This window comes from Alternaria arbusti, assembly GCF_024043155.1.
Source record: "Alternaria arbusti strain BMP 1465 chromosome Unknown scaffold_20, whole genome shotgun sequence".
Taxonomy (NCBI): Eukaryota; Fungi; Ascomycota; class Dothideomycetes; order Pleosporales; family Pleosporaceae; genus Alternaria; species Alternaria arbusti.
In genome coordinates, this window is record NW_026249960.1 from 499,908 (window position 1) to 521,708 (window position 21,801).

Below are 21,801 nucleotides of genomic sequence, written 5' to 3' on the forward strand. Positions count from 1 at the left end.
GCATTCTAGTTCACACAAAGTCGAAATTGATCATGCATCATGAGTCTATCCAGGTATACAATATATGTACAAGCTCTTCTCTACTCGCCACGTAAGTGTCCTCAAAGCATACACCACGCCCAAGCCACATTACACAACTCCTGTCATGCAACGTCTCGCACAGGCTTCAGTGCTCTTTCATCTCTCCAGCCCTCCACAATCCCCTCCTCTTCCCATCATTCCTCCCCCCATCTACGGCACAACCACCACCCCAATACTCCCCGCCTGCCCCACCACACTCCTCGCCACGCCCTCCAAACTCAACCCACTCAACCTCGTCTCGCCATGCTTAATCTTCGCAATCTCATACACATGCTTCAGACTAACCGTCCCCACCGTCCCTTTCACCGCATTCCCCACCGTCGGACTACTGGTCGACGTCTTGCCTTTTTGCCCGTCGTGGTTGTTCATAGGCCCGGGCACGTTTCCAGCTCCTCTTATCTTGTTCTTGGTGGGGAGCACGCCGGCGGCGGAGAGGAGGAGGGTGGCGGTTGGGGGCGTGCGCAGTTGGAAGTGGAAGGAGCGGTCGGGGCGGACGGTTATGCGTGCGGGGATGGGGGTGCCAGGGGTGTAGTGGGCGGTGCGGGCGTTGAACTCCTGGGTGGGGGTTAGTATACATGAATTGGGTATGCGACGATTGCGCTTGAAGATATGCGACAGCTGCGGAATGTAGATAAACGTACTTTGCAGAAATCCATACTCTTCACACCTTTACTTCCCAGCGCGGGACCGACTGGCGGCGAGGGCGACGCTTGCCCTGCGCCTACGATCAATTTGACGATTTGGTCTTTTGCTATTGCTTTTCGCGCCATGGTTGGGTGGGGATGTGGAAGTGTGTTGGGGTGGGTTGCTGGGGAATTTGCGGAGATGGGCTCGGAGGTGTCGGTCACAGGGTTTTCTGAGGTATGGAGAGGTGGGGGATTGACGCGTTGGACGTATGGAAATTATGGGAATGTGATCAGGGAGCGATTTAGATACGGGATCTAGGTATGATGGAGATTTTGGATGTTGGTGGGATGACGATGCTGCCTGCCGCGCCACGTGACGACGTGATTGAGCTAACAATCTACGCGTCGAGATTCCGCCACCTGCGTGCATTGATCAGCATTCCCGCACGACACTCCCTTTCCTCCCATCTCCCACCACATCGACCCGATATAGGCTGCCAAACCTCACAGTGCCTACCAGACGTGTCAATTCCTCATGCATCGACCGAAGACTCTCGCAGCAGGTGAGGCCACGCCTGCGAAGCCCGCGGCGCGTCTCTATGGTGGCACTCCACAGTCAACCGAACGCCTCATCAAGCCTTTCCGATGCCCTGGCTCAGCAACAGTATCCAGTGTCTCAACCAAACCTGCAAGGAAGAGGAGGAAGGTCGATTACTCTGGTGCAGGAGGCGAAGATGGAGAGAGCGATAAGCCATACTCGAATGAAGACCGGTTAGCCCTCGCCACACGAGACGCAAACCGATTTCCCGTCTTCAAGCCCAAAGACAAAGACACCGCATTCAGAACCAAGTTTATCGTTCCTTTAGTCAACAAGGATGTCGGAGCCTACAATCCGAATCGACCGGCACCGCTGCTGGGTATGCGGACTGGAACCGTCTTTGTTGCGCGACCACTGCACGACCCAAGTGGAGAGTTTGCGATAGTACTCTACGATCCCACAGTTGACGACAAGCCGATACCGAAGGAAGAGGCGGAACCGAAGTTGAGTCAAACGGAGAAGAAGGAGATGGAGGCGCCGCTGGTACACAAGAGTTTGGCGGAGATACTGGGGTTGAAGAAGAAGGTGGACAACGAGCGGCCGCGCGTGCCGGTCGTCATTGATCCGAGACTTGCGAAGGTTCTGCGACCGCATCAGGTCGAGGGTGTAAAGTTCTTGTATCGCGCGACGACGGGGATGATCGACCCGAAGGCGAACGGTTGCATCATGGCAGACGAGATGGGTCTTGGAAAGACGCTGCAGTGTATCGCGCTCATGTGGACACTACTCAAGCAGTCGCCCGATGCCGGCAAGTCGACGATACAAAAGTGCGTCATCGCCTGTCCGTCGAGTTTAGTGAGGAATTGGGCGAACGAGCTCATCAAGTGGCTTGGGAAGGATGCTGTCACACCCTTCGCGATTGATGGCAAGGCATCGAAGGAGGAGCTCATCCAGCAAATACGGCAGTGGTCGATCGCATCCGGGCGTTCAGTCGTCAGGCCAGTCCTCATTGTGTCATACGAAACCCTGCGCCTTTACGCCGACGAGTTCGGACAGACACCTATCGGGTTAATGCTTTGCGACGAAGGGCATCGACTGAAGAACGGTGACAGCTTGACCTTTACCGCGCTCAACAACCTGAACGTGCAGAGGAGAGTCATCCTTTCGGGTACACCCATCCAGAACGATCTGTCAGAGTACTTTGCGTTACTCAACTTCGCCAACCCCAACTACCTTGGCACGCGCATGGAGTTCCGCAAGCATTACGAGATTCCTATTTTGAAGGGTCGCGACGCGAACGGAACGGATGCGGACATCAAGAAGGGTACCGAGCGCCTCACCGAGCTTCTCGGCTTGGTCAACAAGTTCATCATTCGCCGAACCAACGACATTCTCTCCAAGTACCTGCCAGTCAAGTACGAGCACGTCGTATTCTGCAACCTTGCGCCATTCCAGAAGGACCTTTACAACCACTTCATCAAGTCGCCCGATGTTCAGAGTCTACTCCGCGGCAAGGGTTCGCAGCCGCTCAAGGTCATCGGCATGCTCAAGAAGCTCTGCAACCACCCCGACCTTCTCAACCTACCAGAAGACTTGCCGGGCTGCGAAGACAAGCTTCCAGACGACTTTGTACAAAAGGATGCGCGAGGCAGGGACCGCGAGGTCAAGACATGGTACTCCGGCAAGATGGCTGTCTTGGATCGTATGCTGGCTCGCATCCGCGCCGAAACCAACGACAAGATCGTCCTCATCTCCAACTACACCCAAACCCTCGACATCTTCGCCATGCTATGCCGCTCACGCGGCTACGGCTGCTTCCGTCTCGACGGCACCATGAACGTGAGCAAGCGCCAAAAGCTAGTCGACAAATTCAACGACCCCGAAAGCCCCGAATTCGTCTTCCTCCTCTCCTCTAAAGCCGGTGGCTGCGGTCTCAACCTCATCGGCGCGAACCGCCTCGTCCTCTTCGACCCTGATTGGAACCCCGCTGCCGACCAGCAAGCCCTTGCGCGTGTGTGGCGTGACGGACAGAAGAAGGATTGTTTCGTGTACCGCTTCATCACCACAGGCACTATCGAAGAGAAGGTCTTCCAGCGCCAGTCTCACAAACAGTCTTTATCGTCTTGTGTCGTCGACAGCGCGGAGGATGTGGAACGCCATTTCTCACTTGACTCTCTCCGCGAGTTGTTCCAGTACCGCGACAATACCACGAGTGACACGCACGACACGTTCAAGTGTAAGCGCTGTAGGAAGGAAGATGGAAGACAAGTGGCGAAAGCGCCGGCGATGCTTTACGGTGACACGAGCACGTGGAACCACTTTGTCAATGATGGCGAGACGGGGCCGTTGGGCAAGATTCAGGATTTGTTGCTCAGGCAGGAGACGGGTGATGGGCTGAGGGATGTTAGTGCTGTGTTTCAGTATATTAGTCATTGAGTGGGTGGTATGGTGTAGGTGTGGGATGGAGATGCTGGTGAGCAGGACGGTGGTGTTGTCAGCATGTGTCATTTGCATAGTTCTTTCGAGGTTTTTAGCGTTCATGAAGCGTGGTGTTAAGATGGGCGGCGCTGGGTAGTGGGTTATGATAATGAATATGATATCTTTATGTTGGCAGAATTTGGTCGCTGCGCCTTACTATCTCATGTCGCGCATGTTGATATCGAGTATACGGACTTTGCAGGTAAGCATCGCGATTGCCGAGACCTACCTGTCGCGCTATGTTCACGACGCACACTCGCCTATCTCAATGTGCCCATATTCCTAAAGCGAACATGCTGTGCAATCGCTGCTGCTCCATTCGCGAGAACGCGTCACGTCATGTGGTTCGAAATAATGACGGAGTCACATGAACTGAAGTGATCGATGTGGTTGGTGCGGCCAACCGTGGATGTTGATTTGCAATCCGCGGTCCTTGGCGTGGTGTTTTTCTTGGTTGGGAGGGAAGTCGCAACTTGATGTTGGGGTTGTAAGGCAGGTATTGGGTACGGAGCAAAACGACGAAGGGTTTGTGGTTGTGATTGTGGTTCATGTTCTGCCATAAATGTCGACTTTTGCTTTGTTTGGGTCGCAGAGGGTCATGCGCTTCAACAAAGGATGCCGAAGGGAACGTAGTAAGCTCGAGAGCATAAGGCATTCTGTGCCGGAGTACTGGTCAGCACTGTGACCATGCTATCACTTGCCAGTATGGCGCATTCCTCCGAGGCCCATAGGTCGAATGAACTGCCTGTAGTAGAACCATGGTGTTCGCTCCACTCATGCCAGGCACAGTACCAAACTATGCAATGACTTTCATGCTGATACGTGCCACACTCTCACCATGCGCAATAATTCCAGTGCATGACTGCCACCAGTACCGTTTATACGCAAACTCCCCTATCACCACCACTGTGTTCTTCTCTCATCTCCACTTTTACCTGTACCGTTCCTTCTCTTCGCGGCGGCTGCCTATGACGTAGCCCCACTGTTGTGACTCTTCTACACCCGCCCGGGCATGCTTCAGCCAACTCACCTCTCACCTCTCATCCATGGTTCCATCGGTACCACCGTCTCTTACCTACCAGGCTACTGTCCGCGCTACCTGAGCATATATCAGGCTCGTCTCCCATCGTCCTTCCTTCTACACTCTTCTTCCTCTCAACTTCCATCAGCCCACTCTGTGAAGACCAGCACCTGGAAAGCGCCTACCCTGAGGCTACAAGAACTTTTCATCCGACAAACCAACGAAACGTACGACGTTGTATCCTCCAGGCTCAAGTTTTGTCTTCATCTTGTTGCGGACAAGCCTCGTCGTTGTAGTCGGCAACCGAAGTTTCCATCCGGCTAGCTAGCTCGCGCCACCTGGTCCGAGCTCCAACATTTCGTAGTCCAGCTCCACCATCCGAGTGAACCCTCGACGCCCACAAACCTCGCGCGCACACGCATACCATACCCTCGACTCGACACCACGCTCCCGCCGAATCGCGCGACCGCTAACACACTCGAACTACCACACATCATGGATTCCAAGCGCCGCAAGACCGGCGACCAGGATGTCAGCGCCTTGAGGTTGGCGTCGCGCCAGAAATACCTTGCCGAACGCGAAGCGCAACAACTCGCCCTACTCCGCCGCCAGGTCGCCGAAGAAGCAGAAGAGGAGGAGAGGCTGGGCAACAAGCTGAGCGAGAGAGAAAGAGCCGAGTTTAAGAAGAATCGTCAGACCCTGGAACTGGCCGAGGCGCGAAATGCCATCGACGATTCCGGTTCTGGCTTCCAAATTCCCGACGCCGAGTACTCGAATAAAAACGAAGCTCTTACTCGCAGACACAAGGACACAGATGTCGATTACAAGAGCGAGTATTCAATCTGGGAGCAAGATCAAATGTCTAAGATAAAAAGTCAACAACCCAAGGCTGCCGATACCCGAGAGCAGGACTGGGAATACGTCTTCGATCCATCGCAGAACGTAGCATACGATGGACCTATAGTAGACCTCGAGAAGCAGAGACTGGAGGCGCTCGTGGACGAAGCAGAGAAGCATGCCGCCTCGATCGATGAAGTTCGCCGTTCATTACCGATCTACCAATACAAGGATGAATTCATAAAGGCCCTACAGACTGAGCAGATACTCATTGTCACCGCTGAGACAGGCTCCGGGAAGACGACCCAGATGACCCAATTTTTGCGCGATGCTGGCTACGCGAAAAAGGGGCGGATTGGCTGTACGCAACCGAGACGCGTGGCAGCTATGAGTGTTGCTAAGCGCGTTGCAGAAGAAGCTGGTGTTCGTCTGGGTAAGGAAGTTGGATACAAGGTCCGTTTCGAGGAGGCGTTCAGCGAGGCTACTGAAATTGTTTACCTCACGGATGGTCTTCTTCTGAAGACCGCTTTAACGTCCCCTCTACTGGAAGAGTACTCGGTCATTGTACTGGACGAGGCGCACGAAAGGACCATCGCTACGGACGTGTTGATGGTCTTAACACGGGAGATTACCCGATGCCGACCGGATTTTCGTCTTATCATCTCCTCGGCCACTCTCAACGCTCAATTCTTCTCTTCCTACTTCGATAACAGTTCAATTTTGTCTGTTCCAGGCCGAACCTTTCCGGTCCAGAAACTCTACACGTCGTCACCGGAGGCCAACTATCTGAGCGCGGCCTTAACTACGTTCTGGCAGCTACACGCCAGCCAGCCACAAGGTGATGTACTCATTTTCTTTACCGGAGAGGATGAGATCATACAGGCCGCAGAGTCTATCGAGTCTACTGCCAAAAAGCTCGGAAACAGAATGGCCCCTGTCGTGGTAGCACCATTGTACGGCGCTTTAGAGTCGTCCCAGCAAGCCGCGATCTTCTCAGTCCCTCCACCTAACGCTCGTAAGGTCGTGCTCTCTACAAATCTGGCCGAGACATCTTTGACCATAGACGGCATCGTTTATGTCATCGATTCTGGTTTGGTCAAACAAAAACGATATGACAGCAGACTTGCTACAGAGACTCTATCTGTGGTACCCACCTCACAAGCTAGCGCCAATCAACGTGCTGGGCGTGCTGGACGTACGGGTCCCGGACTTTGTTTCCGTTTATACACCAAATACGCGTTTTACAACGAATTGCCGGCTCAGACAGAGCCAGAGATACTACGCAGCAATCTGGACAGTTTGATACTTATGCTGAAGTCCATGAACATCCACGATATCCTGAACTTCGAATTTCCATCTCCCCCTCATGGCGACGCGATGATAGCATCTCTAGAAATGCTATATGCTTTGGGTTTTCTGAACAGTGAAGGACAGGTCACGAAACTGGGTCGAAAGGCTAGCGAACTGCCATTGGATCCGAAACTAGCGAAGGCTCTGCTGGCTGCTGACAGCCACGGATGTATTGATGAGATGGTCACGCTTGTAGCCATGGTGTCCGAAGGGAATACCTTGTTCTTTGCCCCAAAAGACAAGAAAGCTGCAGCAGACCTTGCACGCCAGAGATTTGCATCAGAGCATGGGGACATGATTTCACTTCTGAACCTTTGGAACGAGTTTGAGGAGACAGGCTTCAGCAAAAGTTGGTGTCAGGATAATTTCGTTCAGTATCGGTCGCTCAATCGCGTGGGCGATGTTCGAGATCAGCTGTTCAGACTTTGTGACAAGGTCGAGATAGAGAGGAGTAGCTGTGGGTCAGCTGATCACGTCAAGATCATGAAGAGTTGGACTTCGGCATACTTCGCCAATACTGCCCGGCTGAACAAGGATGGCATGAGCTATCGCTGCCTTTCCTCGCGCAATCAAGTCTGGATCCACCCATCCTCCTGTCTGAGAGACAAGCGGCCACGTTTGGTATGCTACTTCGAGCAGGTGGAGACTTCAAAGTCGTGGATGCGTACTGTCGCTCCAATTGAAGCATCATGGCTCAGTGAACTAGCTCCTCACTTCTTCAATAAGGGACAGCTTGACGATCTGGACGTCGGCAAGAAGATGAGCAAGGGTGTTGGGAAGGTGGGTGTTGATCGCTGAATGCAGGTTCAGACAAGAGCTCCCGGATAATTATGGAAATACGATAGTAAGAGAGTGGGTATATAGGCTCACAGGCGGCCTTTGTTTCATCATGTATCATATTCAGCGGCATCATCTTCACGTGGCGTCATTCTCGAGCATTCCTGGGCTCTCGCACGCAGCGGTATGTAGAGAGCGAAGATGTTTGAGGCACAATGCCTCGATGTGCGGACGAGATTTGGTTTTCCGAACCGAGTGCTAGGCGTTTTGGAACGAAAAGGCTGGATTAGTGTATTCGAGATGATACCCAATTTCATGTTTGTTTCGGACAGGCATGTTAGGCTTTTAGCGTAGCATGGTGCAATGAAAGACTTGAGTCAAACTATATTTACATGTTGGTACCGTGAAATGCTATGAACTCTTGTGTGATTGTAGTTAAGGATGAGTCTTGGGGCGGTGAAGATAGGTGGAAACCGGCCGGGAGTATAAAGCATGCGTTCCAAGGTTCTTTATGCTGCATTTCCACGATAATTAAAAAGCATATGTACGTAACGAAGCAAGTAGCTGCGAATGCCTTGAAGCGTTGCGATGAGTTGAGGTGTGTTTGGCTCTTGGTACGAGAATGCATCCAGCAATTTCGTTCTATTCGAAGATGTCAAGTTCACTCGATGCCGCCTGGCTAACCCATGACATCTAGATACTCCACTACGGCTCACATTGTATGCTCAAAACGGGTATATTGAAGTAAGTATTCATGCTTTAGCCTTCGTGGTAGTCGCATCGCACACCGCAGGTTTGATCGGAACGCAGCTGAAAACTTCGTCACGACTCATATCGTATGCTTCAAACGGGTGTATTGAAGTACGTATCGATGCCTTAACCTTCGTCGTAGTCGCATCGCACACCGCAGATTTGGTGGGAATGCAGTTAGAAATATCATCACGACTCATATCGTATGCTTCAAACGGGTATGTTGAAGTGATTTTCCATTCTTTGACCTTCGCGGTAGTCTCAACGCACACTGTAGATTTGGTCGGAATGCAGGTAGAAGTTTTATCACGACCTATGTCGTATGCTTCAGGCTCATGCATTAGAATTTATCCTTCCGTATCTGAGCTAATGTAGTAGTCCAGGCTGAAATATTGAAAGGAAAAAATGTCCATAATACACCGTCCGATCAGCGATTTGGCAGTCAGAAACTGGATGATGACCTATATCGTATGGTTCACAACTATAGATCGGGATGTATTCTTCCGTATCTACTTCAATGCAGTAGCCCAGGCCAACATATTCTAAGCCAAGAAAGCCCATACTACACCGTCCGATCAGCAAGATGGCAGTCAAAAACCGGATCATGACCTGCACCGTGTTCTCTAAAGCGATGTACGAAAGTACAGATCTACTTCGTAGTCTTAGAGTAGTCGCCTAGGCTTATCACTGCAGCGCGCACCATCAGGGAGCTGGTAGGGGTAAGATAGTAATACTGTTCGCTGAGAGGCTGTTAGAGGCCTCTTGACTACTTTCGCAGCGTCTTTTCGGTGTTGTACGCTATGGTTCGGCTGTGTGAGCGATGCGGGTAGGTAAGTGTTTCACGCTTTTACTACAAAGCAAAATATCCCTTTCGTGCGGGAGAGCGGCATGTATTGAGCTCATCTTTTGCAGCTACTCCTGACAGCCCTCTTGTTGACGTTGGTGGTGTTGACGTTGGTGGTGTTGACGTTGGTGTTACTGCTGTCGTGGTTGAGATAGAAGGGACGACCTCTTGACAGGCTTAGAATTTGACATCAATCACACTCTGTTGGGCTAACAGCCCATAGTCAGCTATCATACCTCTGAGTGCTTTTCGCAGGTGTCCAGAGACATGCGATTTTTGGTTGTATGCGACTTGGAAGTATAATACGAGGTGTGGCGTTTCTTACGCCCTCGCACGAGCGCCTTGGGGCCTGCGCAACCTTCAATCTCGTTTCTCGGAATCGCGACGCAGCATCCAGTATGCAGCTTGAGTTGATTCCAGCTTTTCGATGCTTTTTGCGATGCCAGTAGCGAGGAGAAAGGCTTGTTTAGGAGGATATTGGCCTATCATTCGTTGATCGCTCGTCTGTCTGTGGTAGTCTTGTGACTTGGATTGGAGAAGACGAGGAAGTTGGAACCGGCTTCAGCAAGCCTTCTGATATGGTTGAGCCCTACACTGGCGTACGACCTGCTACATATACGCGATCAGAGCACTTGTAGGTGCCTCGCCGATCGAATAGGATGCCGCGGAATACCTGGCTTAAGGCTGTTGTCGGCAGATGCAAAAGGCGGTTGTCGCATGTACTCAATGCTCGTACCACCGAACCGGAGCTGAATTGGGCGGCTGACCTCGCAAGTCAGATAGTGTAGGAAGGGTTGGTATTGGTGCACGATACGGTGCGCTGTCACCTGCGAAACATACATGCGCTGGTGATGACACTGCCAGGCCTCATGTCGGAGATGCAAGCTTCCAGCATGCTGTATAGACTGCGACAACCGCTCACAACAATACCCACTGGCACATTCGACGTGGATGTATTCGGCAAACCTGTTTATCCTACCTTTGAATAAACTCGTAGCTTCTCTATTAGTCACCTTGCTTATACCTAGATCTACTATCTTTAGACGGTTTCAAGCATACGAAGTATGTCGAGAAGCTCGTGCACCAGCATGCAACCTACACCAGCATATATCCCATACTCTAGAACTATCCCGGGGCTCTTCACGAGCTTGTTTTGCTTGTAGGCCTTCGCAGGATCAGCTTGGGCGAACATGCAACCGCCAAGTACCGTGCCGTCACGCGCAGTGTTCGTATCCCATATGCTAGCAGTCCAAGGCACAAGGTCCGGTCGCATCTGCCGCAAGAAGATGTATGTATCCTTGGTAACCTTCTGCCGGAAAGGCATGTCGTTGTACAGTTTTTATGCGCAGACGACTTTGATGTAGTCGTCGGCCCTCGGCTCTGGTTCGGTGTGGTCTTCGTTCTGGACATCTGATGAGAGTGTGATGGTTGCGTTGACGGCCCCCATCCGCTGGCGCTTTCGCGGCAGCGCAGGCGACGGGGGAGGAGACGAGGGTTGGATAGGCTCCATGCCCGCACCGTTTCGGTCTTCGATATGAGCATGCGCCGGAAGAACCTTCTGGTCGACTTCTGGTACTCGGGCAGGCAGCGTCTCTGGCAACGCAATGCCAGCCCATATTGTGTCGAACGCTCGCAGCCTTTCCTCGGTGGCGTGTAGGCCTCGGTATTTCGTTCCTTCCAAGGTTGGGGACGCTTGCACCTGCCAAAATGGAAGCGCACGTAAGGGAAGTAAACACCAGTGAGGCGGCTACAAAGACATCGGCGTCTGTCTTCGAGAATGCGATATGTATCTAGGTCAGCTACATCTATAATAGAGATACCAGCGAGCATCATCGCGATTTGTTGTAGTAGTTGAGCGTTTCAATTGTTGTCTGCACGATAGTATCCAAGACTATGAATGCGGTATCCTCGCACCATACCCTCGCGACAAAGAGAGGTAACTGCGGTGGAAAGCGTTCCTTCCCAGAACTCGTTCTTAGTCCGAGCTTTCCAAAACAACCGGGATGCAGAGGTGTAAAGAGAAAAGCTCCAGAATATTGATGATGGCAGTAAGCTATTCTGACTCAGACCTCTTGAGCTTACTTCCCGATGTGAATCTTCCTCTGCCAAGCTAGGCATCTCTGGCCGATACAAGATGTCCCAATAAGACCGGATAAACCTTTGTAGCACGCAATGGCGTCTCCTTGGATCATGATTGGGTGACCGGAAAGTAACAAGCTGACCCCGGCTGTAAGATGGTGGTATAGTAGAAGCGCCAGACGCAGATGCGCACGCATGCGGCATCGGTCTGCCCAAACGATTTCGCAATATTGCGGCTCTTGGCATGTCGTTTTCGTGAAGGAAGGCCATCGATCCTGCGTTCTCGAACAGCACGGCATGCGTCGCGCGAGCCACGCGTCAACCCTCTCCCCAAGCAAAAAAGCAATATATCCGCTCGCCTACCCAAGTCCTGCAAACAACATCAGGAATGGATACACGCGCCGTGACTAAAACAAAGGGTCGCAGAAGCCGAGATGCCGTCAATTTATTGTTAGGTTGGACGAAAGGTGACGCTTTCGGTAGTTTGGCGTTCTTGGGGAATGCACGGGCGGATGAATGGGTGGGGGGCCACATGCCAGGCACGAGTTGCGGCAGGGTAAGGCGGCCTGTGTAATTTCCCGGTGCAGGGTCTCAGGGGCGACCCGACTTGAACGATGGTTCGTGTGCGAGGATCAGGGTAAAGAAGGAAAGATTGTCAAGACGTCAGTTCATGGGAGGTTTTGAAGACGGCGATGGTGGGAGAGGTTACACCACAGTTTATAGAAGCGAATGATGTAAAGTTACGATCAAATGCATTGATGGTAGAATATGTACAGAAGGGTATCAGGTAGACAGTCAAGTCGTAAAGTAAAGGTGGAAATCATGTCATTAAGATAGCCAACTCTTCTCAGAACAGGCAAAGAGTCTAGGAACAAAAAAGACCACCGGGGACCACACGACTCCCTCCATAGGGCCAGTAAGCATTCCAACCAAGGCGTATTACAATACCAAGTATATCGATCCATCGAAATGCCGCTGCGACTTGATTGCGCAAGGAAGCAAAGGGCTCGTACCACCAACACCGCGCTCCCAATCCTAGACTGAATCGTGATGCAGAGTCGAAGTCGTAACCCGTGAAGCCATGTTTTATTTCCTCCTCTTTCCACAACTCGAGAAGAGACTAGCAAGGACGTGGCGAGCCATGTCCTGACGAATCACTCAAGAGCGAACCGCTTACAAGAAAGCAGCGAGGGCACCAGCGATGGCGAAGAAGCCAACGGAGACCTTGCCGGCGGCACCGGTGAACTCAGCGGGCTTGGAGGCGCTGGGCATAGCACCAGTGCCAGTAGGAGCAGCAGTTCCGGCAGGGACGTGGGGAACGGTGCCGTTGGAGGAGGGGTAGATGGGAGAGACCGGGGTGTAGGCAGGCGCAGTGTGCTCAGCAGCCGGGACGGAAGCAGAGGTGACAGTGGGCATGGGGACAGCCGGGATCTCGGGGGTAGGGGTGTGGACGTAGGTAGCAGTGTACTCAGGGATGCTGAGGGTGGTGCTGGAGGAGATGGTGTAGGTGGAGACACCGTAGGTGATGGTGGTGGGCTCAGGGCAGACGTAGCTGGTGGCGTGGACAACCTCGGTGGTGGTGTAGGCGGGCTTGGAGGCAGAGTAGACGGGAGCCATGGAGCTGGCCTCGTAGGCGGGCTTGGAAGCCTCCATGGAAGCGGAGGGGGTCTCAGCGGGGTAAGACGGGTACTCAGCAGCGGAGGAGGTGGCGGCCTCGTAGGCGGGCATGGAGCTGGAGGCCTCGGGGGTCTCAGCAGGGTAGGCGGGGTACTCAGCAGCGGCGGAGGAAGAGGCCGGGGCAGCAGGGTAAGCCTCGTAAGCCTGGGGAGCGGCAAGGGCAACGGCGGCGAAGCCAGCAATGACGGCGAAGGAACGCATCTTGATGTTTGGTTTGGGGGGTGGGTATTAAAATACGGAAGGTATTAAGTTGTAAGGCGTTGGAGGTCGTTGAAAACGAGTGTGATCGGTGATAACCGTGTATTAGTGAGTGTAGTGAGTGTGTGGTGAGGAATCAACTGAGGAGCAGCTGGCGAAGCCATTATATAGAACTATACACGAGCTGGCCTTACCAAGACCACCAGTGTCCATGAACAGGGGGCATTGGCGTAGTTGCATTCGGTTGGCAGTATCGCGAGAGCTCTGGCGTGCCGGTGGCGCCGTTTGGTGGACTGTGCCTGGCATAGTACGAAATAGGGGAACCTGTGGAAAGCTTCGACATGGGCCGTTGTGAGCTGTTTATTGATGGAAGTCGAGCGGGCCAATCAAAAGGTGGATTGCGTGCAGAAACGAAATGAGGTTGACAATTTCCCCTGCCAAGGGGCCTTGCCGCCCCAACACATCGCCCGTCGTTCTAGCTGCTTTTGCCGCAAGCGTTCGATTTGTGCACGCGGAACATGTTCAATCGCCCGGTAGGTACCTATCTCCGGTTCGTGATCCGCACCTGCATGTCAGCTCTGAGCAGAGAAGAAGCCGCGCGACTGTATCGAGGTGTAAGACACACTGGCAGCTGGCATTGGCGCCCAGCCGCTGACTGTGACAAAGAACACCTGAACAGAGCGACGATTAGGGGCTCCTTGCCAGAGGCACTGGAATCCCGATCAGAGTGGAGATGGGTAATCGTGAGAGTATCTGGAGCAATCCCCGCGTCTGAGCAAAAATAGCTTCGCTGATAGGAGAAGGGCCAGATTGGACCGGTCTGATGCTGGCGAGGTCGTTGGTTCACGATGGACTGGGGACGTGCGGGTTCCTGCATTGCCCTTGCATCTAGACCTCGACTAGATCCAGCGAAGGGCCGACAGCCCGTCCAGTGTTGCGAACTATTGTAGCCATCGAGATGTAGCGGAAAGCTGTTGCCGGAGCTGCTGTGATCTTGTAGGCTGTCCAGCTTTCAGCTCTGTCTCAGCTCTTGTCATACGGGGGCTCTTCTTGCGAGAGTCATCCACCCACAGCATTCCTTGTAACATTAGAAGCGCAATCTCGCATCCGACATTCCTCAGGAGAGGCGCATGAGCTTAGTGAGCGCCACAATGGTAGTCGCATGTTACGCATTAAGCGCGGCACCTACTTGGGCGCAGATGTTTCGTCGGAGAACGAATGACGCGCTGCTCAACACGAAGAAACCCGATCCTTCCGCGTTATCATATCCCACAAATAGTGATCATTTCCGCGCAGAGCTAGAGAGCGTCGCGTCGATAAAGGGCGAGGCGTAGTGTGGTGTTAGTGAGTGCTACGGTGAGCGAGAGTGGGTGTTCCTGTCGCTTCTAGCCCGTCCCGCCGAAGTGTTGCCGGTCGGGCAAGAGCCCCTCCACAGCTCAATACTACCCATGACTTTCTCAATTCAACAACTTCACTTCACCACCTCGCCACCAAATTTCGCATAACGTTTTACCGAGAAGCACGGTAGCTCATAGACTGCGCATCTTTTTCAGGAGTCTCTTGCACCTTACAGAGAAACCAAGCCTGCCTTCTCGACCCACGCGAAGGAACGACCGCCTGACTGAATTAGATGAAAGCTGCGCAAGTCTATCAAATTCGATAGCAAGATGACAAAATCATCTGGCGCTGTGCCGAAGGGGTGGGATGGGCAAACCATCTACCTTCATGCACCTTCATATTCCAAGAAGCTTTGTAGAGACAAAGTTAGCGCACTTATATCGCCAAAGTCCGATCTACCACCCGATACACAGGTTTACAAGCCGAATGGGCCATACTCGAACGTCAAGATCACACCCGTCACGGACTCTGCGCATCCTGCACATGGACAGCACGCGCTTTATGCTAACCAGCATCTGCCACCAGACTCGTTCATTTTGCCGTACTTGGGCTATGTGCACGATCAGACTGACATTGACGAAGCATCCGACTACGATCTCTCACTCGACCGCGAACTAGGCATCGGCGTTGATGCATCCAAAATGGGCAACGAAGCACGCTTCGTCAACGACTACCGAGGCGTCGCTGCCGCACCGGTCGCCGAGTTTCGCGACATATTTGTAGACATTGGGAACGGGAAGGCGGAGAAGAGAGTCGGAGTATTCGTGCTCAGCGCTGGCAAAAGCGGAAAGAGAGCAAAGGGCATCGGACGTGGACAAGAGATCCTCGTCAGCTACGGCAAAGGCTTCTGGTCAGATCGACACTCTACTGAGGAGTGACACGCCTGTACCACACCGCTCTCATGTCTCGCAACATGTCGCATCACTTTCATGTACATCCGCTGAATGCCGGTAGACGCTTGCTTTTCGGTCAATCCCTTCTGCAGCGACCGGGCGTTGATTGACGACGCCGTATGATCTGCGCGGTCAGGCCCTCGATCTTCTAAGACCAACCCCGACCAGGCAGTGAGGTGTTTGTGCCGTACGCGTATCATGCGGAGTATGTCACTCAGACATGACGCTTACTCGAGGACATGCGAATACCTGAATGTTGGGTGTAATCGCTGCGCGCCAGGGCAACGATAAGCCAAGGTCTTGTTCCGGCTGTCTATGATTAGGCGGTATCGTCCACAATTTACACGAATCCCACGAGCGTTCTGTCACCAACGTGGCACTTCAGCGTGACACTTCCCTGCCGCGTGAAGGATCAAGGGTCTGTTCTGGAAGCCTTGTCGTGGAACCTTTACGGGGTCCTGATACGCTAGAAACGACGATCGAATTTCCAACAGCCCTGTTATGCCCATGGTTGGGGTTTGAGGCTTGCACAGGAACGTCACACCCAAGCCGAAACCCGGATACACGTGGGACTGAGCCACTAATGTGGCGTCGAAACCTGATTTTTCGTGCTAAGCCTGACTTTTGGCCTCTAGACACGTTGAGCGGAATCGAATGTGGTCAAATGCAGCGCCTAATTATCATTTGGGATGTCTCCAAAAAAGCCACATCTGTGGATGTGCTGCACTGTAAAGCCGCCCGAACAGCGAAATTGCCCAATGTCAGCACCATGCAAAAGTGACGTCGCAGGATGTCTCCGCGCCGCCTCGGCCTGCGCCGAATTGACTCAGAAATAATTTTGGATCAAGCGAAACGTCATACTGTGTCACCATGGCATTTTCGGCAGCATCATGGCATTGTGATGGAGGGCAGAGAATTCGCATTACCCACAAGTTACCCACAAGTGAAGGGCAAGAGTCTGCAGGCAAAATTACTCACGATAATGCAGGTACCATGTGCCATCGTCTCCTTCAAGACCTTTCATGTGCGATCCTGTTACTGGATCACGATCCTGCGCCATGGCCCTACATTCAGGTTCTTACCAGTGACGTTATGTCGCTTAGTTTACCTTTCGGGGAAGCAGGAGGATCAGCAAGGGGGCTGACTCCGCCAATCACAGCTGGACTACGACCCAACCCCTGGCTATCCCAACAGGGTTCTGCGAAACGGGCCCCGTTACTCAAAGGCGTCTCGACACAGTGACCGCGGAAGGACGGATTCAGCCGCGCTGTGTTTCGGTGCAGGTGTGTTAATCGCACGTCATGGCCTATTCCGGGAATGTGAATGCGCGGCCCCATCACAAACTGTTTAAGTTGCGAGCACATCCCCAGACTCAGGAGACCGCATTTGCGAATCCGTCAAACTCTGGAATATTCTGTCGACATCACCGGCCTCAATACTTAAGCATCAACCATCACCGAGTCGTCGCGGCAGCATCACCTTATCACCATCACTCCACTCTGGTCCACCACCAAGAACTTTTTCGTACCCACACTTCTGGGGCTCCGCCGATCTCCTAGCACCAACGCTCTTGGCATTGTCAACTGGTATTTCTATCAGTAACCCGACAACCCCACATCAGCAGGAATCAAATCTCTCTCCACGTTAAACGATACCAACACCAAGCAACACCATATCAGACTACACCATGGCTCCCATGTCGCGACCCACTTTATGTAGAGTGAGTTCCTCCGAAGTGCTTCCTTCCTTTACACATACTAACATGGCTATCCAGAACGAGTCGATGCAGAAGTACATGCTCCTCTCCGCCCAGAAGGAAGCTCTCCAACGCCGCATGGCCATGGAGATTCCGTTCAACGCTCCCATGGCAGCATCGTCGCCAGAGTTTCAGTCTCTCTCATCTTCGCCCGAGTCCTCGCCCAAGTACTCCACGCCCTTTCCCGCAGCCAGTGACCCCGTCGCCGTCAGCTCCAGGACCAGCTCCACCCCACGCAATAGTGTCGACGACATGCACACGGAAGAATCCCACAAGCTCGCCGTGATCAACCAACAAATCGTCGCTACCCTCACCGAGCTCATGAACACAGACTGCATCCGCAACGACGAGAAGCAGCGCGCCTGGGTGCAAGGCCGCCTCATGGAAGCCGAGCACCAAATACGACGCGAGCGCCGCCGTCACTCTTCCAACGCTGGCGGCGACTTTGCCGACGCCATCGCACAGCATCTCGAGCTCGGTCTCAACACTTCCAAGACGTGGGCTTAGGCCCATGCTTTGACGCACGTCCGCGCCATGTAAGGTTTCTCATGGCGCAATGACGTGAGGGTTACGAGGATCACGATCGCGATTTTGCTCTCTTGTGTTTTGCGAGCGGCGTTTGCTTTTTTTGGACTGGCAATTGGCGCAACGGTTCTGAAATGAAGTGCTCAAATCAGAAAACAGATACCCCCTCTTTGATGCAATCGTTGCATCAAGTCGATGGAACTGCTAGGTTCCCGACAAGAACTCTGTATAGTTAGTTTACGAAATCATGATCACTTTATCACGCATCATCGCTGTCATTTGCTGTTGTTCCATCCCGTCCCGTGTCGCGTGCTTTGACGACGTAATATTTGCCGTTCACGCAATGCTTCTTGTGCATTTTGTTTTATCATCCCGAAATAAACCTTCGTAAGCGTACCGGGGCGTTTGGCCGGTAGAGCCCTTCCTGTCCAATTGGGACTTCTGGCGACATGTTGGCGCGCGGTCCCTGCATCCCCATGGTTCTTTCGCGCAGCGTGCTTTTTCGTGGGTTCTCTCCGCACCGCAACGCTGATACGCGATCGCTCTGTTTAATAATCTCGATGACTTCAAACCACGTCTTTCCAACGTTGTAAAGCGGGGATGTCCTTTGCTTCTCCTTCTCGGCCCTTCGGATGATGTCTAGATAGCGATGGCGATAACGTTCGCGACAACGTGGATGCCACACCACAACCACGTTACCACGTTGCTCCTTCCACCAAACAACGTGCTCATGACGTCACCCACCGCTTTCCCCCACAAACCCAATAAGCAACACCACACGCGACACACCCACCAAAACGCATCGCATCGCTCTACAGACACCTAAACGGTGGTTCAAAGCCGTTCATACTTCCCAACAGAATCGGGTGTCGAATAGATATGGTGGTTCGGTCTCGCTTTAGATAGCGTGCAGCTGTGTTATCGGTCCGTATGCATGCGGTATGGGATCGGCGGTGCTGCAGCAGGGCTTGCGAATGCTTTACTTGGGCGTCTTACCCCTCATTTTGGGGAGGGAGCTGTTGAAGGTGAGGTCTAGATGCGGGGCTGTTGTGAGGGTCTAGGCGTGAGGTGGTAGTGAGATGGTGTGGTGGTGTGATGTGGTGTGCTGTGGGATGAGTTTGGCGGAACGTTCTGGAGCTGGAGGCATACTTGAGGGACCTTGGTGGGTTGTGCGAACAGAGATGAAGCTTCCCCTTCGGATAGCAACAGCTGTCCGATCTGCGATGCGCGAGAGCTGCGCTTCGATGAACGGCTCTCACATATAGCAGTATAACCCGTTGCTTGTTAGCGAAACTCGATTCTGCCACACTGTCCTGAAGTGAGGCATCAGGCGTTCGCATGGCTGATAGGCCGGAAGTAACTGCCTGGTGAGATGCGCCTCACTTGGCGTAGGCAGCAACGATGGTGGGGCATATAACACATCACTCTCTTTGTAGCCTTCTCAGTTACAATCCGACTTGCTGCTCTACGGATGCCACTATGAACTGAACTACAGCAACCGATTTAGTTCTGTTTCGCAAAGCACCGACTATCATGGACATGGAGGAGAACTTTGAAGTTGCGCCTTTAAACTCTCAAGGGTCACCGGATGCGGACGCGTTGTATTGCGAAGAGTGCTTACGTGTGGATCGATCCTTCAACGACATTCCGAACACAGCGCCCATACAAGATCGTCAAAAACTCCTGGTTCTTTCGTTGAAAGCTGATACAACCGACATCAAGCCAGACACGACCTGCCCATCATGCAGAGATATTCTCAATATACTCGACGAAATGGGCCCCATGGGCACCAAAATGTGCAATATCACACTCAGGATTGAAGGGGACCACTTCCTTGAGCCTCACAGGGGAGAAATATCGTCAGCATGCGTCGAGATATCCTGGAAATTCCACCGCGTGCAATATCACGACAGTTACCTGTTACCGCGCTCGGACTATCCTATGCGACTTCGACCCGATTTGGCCACTTATAACGAAGCCAAAAATCTCCCCATAGTACTTATCAAATCGTGGCTGCATACATGCGAGGGCGAGCATGAAGTCTGTCGGTCTGATCCCGCCAACGAGTTGGACATGTCGCTCTATCTCATCGATGTAGTCGAGGAGTGCATTACTCTGAAACCCGTCTCGAATGTGCGCTATATAGCTCTAAGCTACGTTTGGGGTAACGTCAAATCTACCAACTTAACCTCTGGAAACATGGAGGAGCTTCGAAAACCTCGGAGCCTGTCATCTGGATCTCATGTCGTTACTGTTCCGCAGACTATTAGAGATGCTATGCGTCTGACCGCAGACTTGGACATTCGCTACCTATGGGTGGACTGTCTCTGCCTCATTCAGAACGATCCTAACATCTCGTTCTACCTGAACCGAATGCATTTGATCTATGCCAACGCATTCCTGACAATCTTGGTGGCAAACAAGGACAACGCAAACGGCGGCATCACCGGATACGATACCCGTTCGACTGGCCGTATTCTACCTGGTCAAGTCATAAACTATCCAAACTACGTGCTTGGCAAGGGTGGAGAGACTCTAGGTGCCTTACCATGGTCTTCGCGAGCTTGGACACTACAAGAGGGCTTTTCCTCTCGAAGGGTGCTAGTAATCGACGACCGCATTTGTCTCAAATGTGTAGAGGACATCTCAGAAGAGGGTTCAGATTTTGGCTTCAAGCTCAGTGACAACCTGTCAGACAGAATGGGAGGTTTTGTGCCAACCCTCTGTGAAGCCTCGCTGACTGAATGGAAACCAAACTGGGGAGCATTCTCACAAGTGATCAAAAATTTCGCGGCAGAAAATTTCGCTCCTCGCGCAGTATCGTACGACCAGGATGCTCTAAAAGCGGTCTTGATACGGAAACCAGACTGGGACGTATACTCACTAGCGGCAAAAAGTTTCGCTTCTCGCGCATTATCGTACGACCAAGATTCTATAAAAGCGTTCCTAGGGGTCATCAACTTCTTCACGAGCCTGGACGATACGAGATTGCTATATGGGCACCCGATATGTAAACTTTCACACGCGCTCTTGTGGAGCTCGGGGACGGCTATCTTGGAGAGGAGAATGTTACTACGTCAAGATGGATCATTCGTCATGCCCAGCTGGTCGTGGATGGCCTGGCGACACAATTGTCAAACGATCCGCAGCAGACCTCTCGGCCATTGGTGGCCTAGTGGTAAGGATAAGGCCAAAGAGCTTCAGGTACCTATTGTCATAGATGCGCAATGTGATATTTGTCTGCAGAATCATCAGATGACTAGCGAGAAATGCAGCAAGAAGGCGTCTCCGGAGCGAGTCAAGCCGGAATATCTTGACCCATACCTGTACATCCAAGCACAAAGAGCGCGGTTTGGTGTATTATCAGAGGAAGAGGAAGATGAAGAGGAAGATAAACTGGTACAAATAGGCACACCGTTGAGCACTGGAGACACTACGAATGAAGCGTTAAGATCTCTGATACCGCTGGGAACTACAAACGATGCAGAGGAGACCATTGTAGGCCATATGACTTTCGACCGCTGGCCTCCACAATTTCTCTGGGACGAAGCTGGTACCTTGGATTTCATCGGCATCTCCTATGTTGAAGCTGGTTGGCTCAGCGACTCCGGACAGCCTGAAGTTCAGGCGCTCTGTGTCATACCAGTCAACGGTAAACCAGGCGTATTCGAGAGGCGGGGTGTAGCTACAATCTTGAAGGACGTATGGGATCAGGCTGCTCAGTTCGACGAGATCATACTAGGATAGTGTATGAAGTATTCATGGCTCGCAATACGGTGCATCACACAATTGCAACGAATGAGACCCAGGTATGACTGTCGATAAAATTGCCTTATCCACGATGAAGTGACAATATGACAGGATGCCCTAACCTTCCCTGAAAGTAGATAGAACTAGAATATTGGCACGATTCGCAGCCGTAAATCCCCAAAAGGCCCTAACAAAGAACATCAGCAATCTTTGCCACCTCCAT

At 52.5% G+C, this 21,801-nt stretch overlaps 8 protein-coding genes across 8 annotated transcripts; 5 read left to right on the forward strand and 3 right to left on the reverse strand.

The window, feature by feature from the left end:
* Nucleotides 1-231: 231 nt before the first annotated feature.
* Nucleotides 232-851, reverse strand: J4E86_010226 (uncharacterized protein; the record flags this gene model as incomplete). The annotated part of the gene is made up of 2 exons (XM_051450725.1): nucleotides 232-636; nucleotides 723-851. The coding sequence occupies 2 exons, from the start codon at nucleotides 849-851 to the stop codon at nucleotides 232-234; spliced, it is 534 nt and encodes a 177-aa protein (XP_051298240.1).
* A 391-nt stretch (nucleotides 852-1,242) lies between these two features.
* On the forward strand, nucleotides 1,243-3,681 carry RHP54 (DNA repair protein rhp54; the record flags this gene model as incomplete). Its single annotated transcript, XM_051450726.1, has 1 exon — nucleotides 1,243-3,681. The coding sequence occupies one exon, from the start codon at nucleotides 1,243-1,245 to the stop codon at nucleotides 3,679-3,681; it is 2,439 nt and encodes an 812-aa protein (XP_051298241.1).
* A 1,558-nt stretch (nucleotides 3,682-5,239) lies between these two features.
* On the forward strand, nucleotides 5,240-7,729 carry J4E86_010228 (uncharacterized protein; the record flags this gene model as incomplete). Its single annotated transcript, XM_051450727.1, has 1 exon — nucleotides 5,240-7,729. One exon carries the CDS (start codon nucleotides 5,240-5,242, stop codon nucleotides 7,727-7,729), a length of 2,490 nt encoding a protein of 829 aa, XP_051298242.1.
* A 2,912-nt stretch (nucleotides 7,730-10,641) lies between these two features.
* On the reverse strand, nucleotides 10,642-11,132 carry J4E86_010229 (uncharacterized protein; the record flags this gene model as incomplete). Its single annotated transcript, XM_051450728.1, has 2 exons — nucleotides 10,642-11,001; nucleotides 11,106-11,132. 2 exons carry the CDS (start codon nucleotides 11,130-11,132, stop codon nucleotides 10,642-10,644), a joined length of 387 nt encoding a protein of 128 aa, XP_051298243.1.
* A 1,422-nt stretch (nucleotides 11,133-12,554) lies between these two features.
* On the reverse strand, nucleotides 12,555-13,259 carry J4E86_010230 (uncharacterized protein; the record flags this gene model as incomplete). Its single annotated transcript, XM_051450729.1, has 1 exon — nucleotides 12,555-13,259. The coding sequence occupies one exon, from the start codon at nucleotides 13,257-13,259 to the stop codon at nucleotides 12,555-12,557; it is 705 nt and encodes a 234-aa protein (XP_051298244.1).
* A 1,664-nt stretch (nucleotides 13,260-14,923) lies between these two features.
* Nucleotides 14,924-15,532, forward strand: J4E86_010231 (uncharacterized protein; the record flags this gene model as incomplete). The annotated part of the gene is made up of 1 exon (XM_051450730.1): nucleotides 14,924-15,532. One exon carries the CDS (start codon nucleotides 14,924-14,926, stop codon nucleotides 15,530-15,532), a length of 609 nt encoding a protein of 202 aa, XP_051298245.1.
* A 1,702-nt stretch (nucleotides 15,533-17,234) lies between these two features.
* J4E86_010232 (uncharacterized protein) lies at nucleotides 17,235-17,810 on the forward strand (the record flags this gene model as incomplete). The annotated part of the gene is made up of 2 exons (XM_051450731.1): nucleotides 17,235-17,267; nucleotides 17,322-17,810. 2 exons carry the CDS (start codon nucleotides 17,235-17,237, stop codon nucleotides 17,808-17,810), a joined length of 522 nt encoding a protein of 173 aa, XP_051298246.1.
* A 2,091-nt stretch (nucleotides 17,811-19,901) lies between these two features.
* On the forward strand, nucleotides 19,902-21,575 carry J4E86_010233 (uncharacterized protein; the record flags this gene model as incomplete). Its single annotated transcript, XM_051450732.1, has 3 exons — nucleotides 19,902-20,838; nucleotides 20,978-21,006; nucleotides 21,075-21,575. 3 exons carry the CDS (start codon nucleotides 19,902-19,904, stop codon nucleotides 21,573-21,575), a joined length of 1,467 nt encoding a protein of 488 aa, XP_051298247.1.
* Nucleotides 21,576-21,801: the final 226 nt, after the last annotated feature.